Source organism: Lupinus angustifolius, unplaced genomic scaffold, assembly GCF_001865875.1.
Source record: "Lupinus angustifolius cultivar Tanjil unplaced genomic scaffold, LupAngTanjil_v1.0 Scaffold_10_5, whole genome shotgun sequence".
Lineage (NCBI taxonomy): Eukaryota > Viridiplantae > Streptophyta > Magnoliopsida > Fabales > Fabaceae > Lupinus > Lupinus angustifolius.
Genome location: NW_017718319.1, coordinates 55,652 through 64,805, shown reverse-complemented (window position 1 = coordinate 64,805; position 9,154 = coordinate 55,652). Strand labels below are relative to the sequence as shown.

Sequence of the window (9,154 nt, the reverse complement as noted above, 5' to 3'; positions counted from 1 at the left end):
TATATATACCAATAAGTAAATGTTTTGTATACTTTTAAATATCATTTATTGTTCATATATTAGATATTTTTAACTTTGGGTGAGATCCACTTACTCTAATAGTAAGTTTTTTAAAGTTTAAAGAATTTACTCTTAGAGTAAGTGAATTTGAGCAAAAATAATACAAATGAATGATACAGGATAGATTCACTATTTAATTTTTTTTTACTCTAACCATCATATATAATAAACTCTTAAAAATGTAAAGAATTTGTAAACCAATGTAAATCTATAATTATATATAAGGTATAGAGAAATAATGTCAAAACTAACATGGATTGCAAAAATCAATTGAGATATGAGGATGACATCTTAATTATAGAAAATTTCTGGAAATGTGTTAAAGCGGTCATAGTTGTAATATAGTTGTGGGGAGATTCTCAAAACTATAATATTGTAATTATAAAGTACAATTTAAAATATTAATTATATGTTCTAGATTACCTAAGTTTATAAATTGCTCTTCATTGGTTTATTAAGATTATAATCTTCCCATAATTTCTAGCTTTACATATAATCCAACATCTAAATTGTCTGATTATTAATTAGTTATAACCAATGATGCGCTCATGCATAAAGTGGATTAATTTTTTTAATTTCCATTTGTCTCGATTTTGATATTGTTAGATACATGCACCAATAAGTTATTAAGATTTTGGTTCATGTTAAACTTCTTTAACATGCAGCCAGAAGATGGAAACTCTATTGTCACGCATAGAGAAAGTGGCCGAGAAAATTGATCTTGTGATGCTGAAAAATTTTGCTAGTGATGCTGATATTATTAATCGTGGTCATCAACTTAATGGGACACTGTGTTGTATTTACAAGTACCATGAAGAAGATAATGTGACAGAGAAATGGGTTGATTCTTTAAGATATGATGTGATTAGAATGTTGATTAAGGGAACTGATTATTCTCATTCCTTATGTATGCATGTATGTGATGGGGCTTCAGAGTTTCACATTTACTCCAAAAAAAGTTGGCTCTCTTTCCAACCAGAAGAATCTGCACTTATAATCACTGGTGGAGATCAAACTCAGGTTAATTACTACTTAATTTATGCACCATATATATTAATTAACTGTTAATCAGAAATTATTTTACTCTATATTATTATTGTTTATATTGAAATTAATATAATTATATATTTTAAATATAATGTAAAATGTCATTCGAGTTTTTAAAAGATTCGCATCCAACCAACTTAATATCTCAAATATTATATTTACCAACTAAGTTATCGAAAGAATCAAATCTATATCACCTTCCCCTTCATCCCATGTGACATATATCCTAGAATGTCATGTTAGTTTGGTATCCATTTTGATTTCTCAGTTAGGTAAATTAAATGACATTTAACACTTAAATATATGAAAATATGATGTAATAATTATCTATTATTTATATTTTATTATTATCCACTCTTTAAAAAGTTAATAAAAATAAATGGAGAATAATATAAATATTTACAATAATAAGTTGAGTTCTTAATCCTGAACATTATGAGCATCTAAGTCCTCAAACCTCTTGTCCAGATTCACTAAAACATAGCAAATCAATCTTGAATTTGAGTTTATGAAGGAAAAAAGGTAACCTCTTTAATTATATAAATATTTCTCATGTTTTATATCATTAGTTGCTGTGCTTTGCATAATCAGTATTTTTTTACACTTTTTCATAAATAGCTATTGTTTATAATTACACATATGTTTATCTAAATTAACATGATTTATGTTGGTGGTACAGATATTGAGTGGTGGACACTACAAGCATGTAATTGGAAGGCCATTCTTTAAAGGTGAGAATAAAGACAACACTTCAATGGCTTTCCTCTATTCTAGTCAATACAACAAGACAATTTGTCAAACCAATAGGGAAGGAACTATTTCACTTGACCAGCAAGTTATATTGGCTATAATTCTTACCCTTATGTATCATGTATTGGTTTATGTTTACACTTTTTTTTGATGTTGCCATGGATTTATCAAAATGAATTGCAAAGTACACATTTGGAGTTCTCATCTTAACATAGAGCTAGAAGCATTTAGGCAATCATGATTCTATTGACATGAGAAATCATAGCATAAGTTTTATTTTTATTGGGGTTCCGAAATATAAAAAACTACTCTACAAATTTAAGCAACTTCAAATTCATCATCAAAATAATGTATATTCCAATATTATAAGATAAGTTATCTCCTCATTCCATTAAAAATATGACCAATATCCTATTTGTTTTTCATTAAATATTATATTTGTTCTTTCATTAAAATGTAATTGATATATTAACCTATTATAAGTGAACATAACCTAATTTATCTCATTATATCATGATTACAAGAGGAAATATAAAAATGTCATCAAATTCCCTCCAAAGATGTAAACGTAATACATAATTTGTATATAGAAAATATTATATTTTGAAGAGTAAAGTTTAAAATTTTCCATTCTTGCTAATGAAGTTTGAATCCTTGTTCTTGATCAAGAACATTTTAAGCTCCATTATGTCAGAGTTGTCGTTCAACCGTGCTTATTTTATATGTATAATAATCCTTTCATGTGTTTTCTGTTTGACCGTAGCAATATATGATCATCATTAACAACGCTTCACAAATGTTGTTGTATTGATTATATATCACAGCGTAACACACAAAAAGCGCTGTCATATAGTGCTTTAATAACGCATCATCCACAAAGCACTCTCATATAGGTTTTACATAAACAACGCATTTTATAGGTCTTATTAACAACGCTTATTATTGCGCTATTGAAGTTCATATATTTAACAGCACAGTAACAGAAAAGTGATGTTACATTATTCATAAATTTTCTCAAACAACACCTTAATATAAATATAACAGCGCATCACACGCATAGCATTGTTGTATTAATAACGTACAACAACACTTTATATAAAAAGCGTTGTTGTAATTATCCTTTACAACAACGCATGCTAGGGCTTCCTCTATAATTCGATGTTGATTTGTATAAATTAATATTTGCATATACATTTATTAGCAGAACAAACATTCTCAATAGCAAAGACATTTATACATTATGAATAGCACAGACACATTAATACATGCCAAAAGTTTATTTTATTAACATCAATACAATACAATACAAAATACAAACAATGAATATCATGTCAATTATGTTTTGACAGAGTACATAATTACAAATAAAAAAATTACACAAATAACAATATTATATAAATTACAAACAATCAAAATTAAGCTATAATTATACAAAGACTACTTGCATCTACTTTTTCATTTTCTTTGATTGTTTTTGTCTTGTAGGGTCATCCTTGTTTGGAGGAGCATATTGATTTACTCAAAGTCTTTCATTGTGATCATCTCTTGTATATAAATCATCATCTGTAGTTGGTCTGCTCTCACGCGACTGATATGTCCCAAAAAAAGATTATCTTCATCAATATCTTCATATGCTTGGTCATCAATATTATTGATGATTATTTTGTTAGTTAAAAGAACAATAAATCATTTCATATCAGTTGGGTCACTAACATAAAATACTTGTTGAGCTTGTGATGCTAGAATAAATGACTCATCTTTATATCATAGCCTATTAAGATCCACCTACATGAACCCTAACTCATGAACTCTGATACAATAAAAAATTGGCATCCGAAACATTGTATAATCCAATTCCCATATTCGTTCAGTCGCTCCAAAGTATGACATGTTCGCATATATTGGATTTCTATCTTTTGCACTTGACATATGTAAAGTTCGAGCAACAAGAGTCACACCACTATTTTGCATTTTACTTTGATCATCTTGTTTTTTGTATAAAATGTGAACTCATTAATTAGGTAACTAATGTAGGATAAGACATGAATGTTTGGACCATTGGCTAACAATTTCAATCTTTCAGAAACCAAATGTGCATTTATATTCAACTCCTCATCAATGTGATTGTTTAGTCACTTTATGAAACACCGATTATGCTCTTTGGAAATCCAATTTTCATTCTTACTTGGGTAAGACTTCCTTAGCATCTCCTTGTGTGTTTCAACATATGACTCAACATCGTCGACATTATGTAAAACATATAAGTGCGCTTGCTCCAATTCGGTTCTTGTTATAGTCAATATTTCATTCCCACTAATACCTTCACCAAATGTTTTTTTTTTTTGCATATCGAGGCTTTGGAGTGCCCAAGAAATCACCATCGGTAAAGTATCTGGTACAAAAATCAAGAGTTTCTTCAATAACATATCACTCGACAATACAACCATCTGGTCTTGATTGGTTCTTCACGTACCTTTTTAATGTCTTCACATAATGCTCAAAGAGGTACATCCATCTCATATAGGAAGGACCACATAGTTGTGTCTCTCGAACAAGATGAATGCTTATATATGAATCCACTTGATTTTGTGATTTGGTAACTTGTTTCTAGCACGACTATAGCTTCTGTAAACTCTCACCACACTAAACAATAGAAATTGTACTTACTTACTAAAAAACTAGGAAAGTGGAAATGTAACTAAAAGTTTGAATGAATTGTCCACTTACCTAGAAAACAAATCTTTCATAGCGGGACACTTGTTCAGATAACTATTTGTCAATGAGTCAAAATAATATATTTCTTTATTGACTTGATTGATGGCAACCAAAACCCAATGTTGCCTAACAAAACATATGTACATGGTTAGAAAATGTTAAACACAACAAACATACTAAAGAAAGGAATATAAAAGATAATTAAAAAATGTTCACCCAGTATTAAAAAGTGCAAGAAATAAATATGCATCTTCTTTATGAAGGATGAGATTATCTGTAATTCATTCTCTCTGTTCCACAAATTTATTTTTGTCACTCGACACCAAAGCGGTAAGGTGTGGGGATATGATCATCATTTTTCTCTTATTTACTGAAATAAAATTTTCATACAAGTACATAATATATATATAACACAAATGTTAGTTAATTATAACACACCGCCATGCAAAAGTGAGAAGTTAAGAAAATATAATTTACCTCATATATATACATACAACAGTTGCACTTATACAATCATGTTTATATACATCCTGGACTCCATTGATGCCAACGTATTCATCAATATTATCCTCGAAGACTTCCTTGGGAATTGATATAATTATTATACCATCTCTCAACTTCTGTATATGCTCCAACAGCCGAGTACAGTAGTTGGTAGTCTTCTTGGAGCTCACATCCTAAGTAGATGGCTTTGAGCTCACATCCCCCGAAGATGGCTTAGTCTTTTGGGTGCTACTGGGGGGAGAATATACATTTTCCTGAAATATTCAATAAAAAACATATCAATTATAGATCAATATATATAAATATAAGTGAGCATAAGGTAAAAAATCACACCTGAGAAGGAATTACTTGAACAAGGTCTATTGGCCAAGCCACAAAAGTGCCTATAGCCCCTCCAATTGTGAAGATATTATCATCGAGAGGAATTGGAAGCAACACATCATCATCAACTGCAATGTCAATCGAGACCTTCACATGATGGACTGAGATATGTGCATTACGTAGCATAGCATTGACCGACTTGTGCACTTTCCCAACACCCATTACTCGACCAGTTGGGGTATCCAGGAAAAGTTTACAAGAACTGATTCCCTGTACGTAAGTTAAAACATATAATTAGTTAACGACTAAATTAAAATAAGTTAGCTAAATTACGTCAGGAATGAGAATCATAATGAGAATGTTGTAAGGTGCAAGTGTGCAACTCTCATTGATGGTTGAATGAACATTGCCAACAACACTAGCTAGTCGTTGCCACTCAGCTTCCTTCACCTTCATTGATTGCTCAAATTCGTTGAAACGTTGCATGAGGCCATCCAATTGATTTTGAACCTGGCTCATTTGGGCTTTGGTTACACGCTTTGGATGGGGTACAAATGTTCATTGGCTAACCCCAAATCCTGCACCTCACATACGACCATATTAGATAGGCCGGAATTACTCAGATATACAAATGTTCGCTAGTAACCCCAAATCCTGCACCTCAGATATGATCAGGGTAGATAGGCAGTTCTAGTGTCTTGTCAAGTATTATGCGACTATCCGGTTTTGCCTCATTTTCTTTTAGGGAACCTGACAAATCAAGAAAAAGCATAATGTTAATTAATCACATTTTGATAAATAAAGTATGGAAATTAAGTATAATTAAAAAATATGAGCACTTATAACACGTCTTTCGCTTCTTGAACTTCCTCATTGTCGATGACATCATCCTTGTTCTTATAGGCATCCAACCATAGAACATCGAGTTCTACTCCATGTGGAGTCATAGGTGTATTGCTTTTGTTCTCCAACTAACAAAACATAACCAATAATACTGTAATTAGATATATATGCATACAAAACATAACCAATAATGTACTTACAAATTAACAATACTTGCAAATTTTCCTCGATTCCTCTATACTCGCTCGAGAAGCTCGGTATGGATATAAAGGTTTGGATGCCTTCTTGCGGCTTTCATTACTTAATTTCTGAAACAATAAAAAACATTAATATCAACAATCATATACAAAAGCATATATACAAAAGTCAATACAAAGAAATATGATTTTACCAAGAAAGACTCGTCTTGTGTGCGTAGGGTGATAAAAGTCTTCCAATCCTCTTCATCAATAATATTTGCATATTTAGTTGGAGGTTTTAGGTTGACATTGCCATCAGCATCTCTGAGTAATTTTCCAGCATCAGTTCAAAATTATCGGAAAGCCTTGCCAGCCGATTTAAAGATATAATCCTTATGCTCCTCACCAACATCAAAAATTGACTAAAATAAAAACATATATACATTATATATTACATGCAAACACATGCATATAAGTACATTGCATGAAAATGTAACACATATACATACATTGCATGAAAACACAAACTGAAAAATAAACTTATTGTTATTTCATTCCAAATTTGTTCCTTCACGGTATTCCCTACATCACTCCATTTGTTGAATGTTAGCTTCACATTCTGCCTAACAACAACACCAATGTAGCTTACCAATGTGTTGTCACCCTTCGAGTTTAATGGTTGGCCTTTAGGGTTCCATTGAACTTCTATATTCACATCCTTACTTCTTGACCGAATGACATTCTTCTTGGACGTCATTCCACGTGGAGGTCATTTTTTAGCAACGATTTGCTTGTCTTGTGGAGTCTGTGTATCTTCGTCACCACTGTGAGAATCATGATCGTCACTTTGGGAAGTCATTGATGAAGTTTTTTGAGGTTTCTGAGAGTATGAGAGTATGAGGATTTGTTGAGAGTATGAAGATTTCTTTTCGATTAAGTTTGAGAACGTAAATGGAACGCTTCATGTTTTAGATATTTAAACTATATTAACAATTTAACAGCGCATACTAAAAGTAGCGTTGTTGCATTGACATCTTCAACATTGCATATTAAGGATTGCGTTGTTGTTGTATTAACAATTCAACAATGCATATTAACAGTAGCGTTGTTGTATTGACATCTTCAACATCGCATATTAAGGATTGCGCTGTTATTGTATATCCAGTTGTTTACTACTCATTCCCATGAGAGCGATTTAACTCTAAACGATAATTTACATAGAAGAGTTCATTATATTGAGAGATTTGGTAAATTCATATTTTCTTCCAAACAAAGACAATACAAGTCTGAGCCAATCAAAGAAAAAAACTTAAACATGTGATGTTGGATGTATTGGCATGGATGTAACTTTTGGATTGGAAATAAACAATGTATTTAATATTGTTGCATTAATATATAATTAATATAATGATTTTGGATATATATATATATATATGTATTGTTGGAATATATATATATATATATATATATATATATTTATTTATTTATTTATTTATTTTTTGTTGGATGTCTTTGATTTAAATGTATGTAAGTATTATTTTTTTGTACTACCAAATGTATCATTTCACCTTTTTGGGTAAAAAATTAATCACTTTCGACGTTCGTGACTGTCCCTCCCAATAAATGTCGCTCCCAAAAATTGAACTCTCAACATTGGGGATCCAATAAGATCTTACACCACTTGACTAAGATCTTATTGATATGCAAGTATCATTTGATATAACAAGTGGTGCATTAATAATATTGTTATTAGCTACAACAATACCTACAATTATAGAAAGTGTTAAATTCTATGGCATTCACTTGAGTAAGTGTTATGAAAAGTAAGCCATTTAATATTGTTTCTTTGAGTTAGAGTTGTTGAATGCCCAATTTTTATAGTGAATCTAACTCTATATTTTACTAAGTTCATATATACAGTGTCCTAAAGCTTTATTGTTTTGTGATTTTAGTGAAATATAAGTTATTAATGAATGAGTGTCAATTTCAAAGTTATAATTTATTATTAGATGCATTTTTTGGTATTATGTATGTATTTTATATGTTATGTACCTTCACCAAAAGACCAACTCATATATGCCACCATTCTTTTCCTTTCTAAGAAGCTACTTAGAACTTAGTTACAGATTTTGTGGTCATTATAGAATTATTTACTCCCTCTTCTTCTATTTCCTCGTGTCTTGGGATTGTGCCCTCCGCCCGAGAATAATGATTTTTCACATATGATTGATTTAGGATATGATTGCAACCATATATTCTTGTTCAATGAATTATCTATACTATTAATAAAGGGAAACACAAAATAATCACTCATTATGGTGTAATTTGTGTTTTCCTATTTTGCCCTCAATATCTTTTTATTTCTACCAAAAAAACTATATAATATTGTTTTCTTATTTTATCCTTATTATCTTCTTATTTTAAAAGTGTATTTAAAAAATTGAATATTAGACCAATTGAATAAATTCAACCGTAAATTTAGCGCACAAAATTATATTTGAATTTATAAAATACAAACTATACATTACAAACGATAGGAAAGCGGATTGACAGGCACAAATTCAACCGTAAATTTAGCGCACAAAATTATATTTGAATTTATAAAATACAAATTATACATTACAAACGATAGAAAAGCGGGTTGACAGGCACAACAGTGCATGTCAACACGCCAGTGTATATAATTAGAAAATAAAGTATCATTCGACATAACTTGTCTTTAAATTCAATTATAG

The 9,154-nt window shown here is 30.4% G+C and overlaps 1 protein-coding gene across 1 annotated transcript in view; it reads left to right on the top strand.

Annotated features, from left to right (window-relative positions):
* Positions 1–2,058, top strand: part of LOC109337742 (1-aminocyclopropane-1-carboxylate oxidase) — a 3,644-nt gene extending 1,586 nt beyond the window's left edge. The window contains exons 2-3 of the mRNA XM_019574779.1: positions 726–1,080; positions 1,787–2,058. Coding sequence (XP_019430324.1) covers positions 726–1,080; positions 1,787–2,008 — 577 coding nt within the window. The 3' untranslated portion in view covers positions 2,009–2,058. The remainder of the gene's footprint in view (positions 1–725; positions 1,081–1,786) is intronic.
* The last annotated feature ends 7,096 nt before the right edge of the window (positions 2,059–9,154 follow it).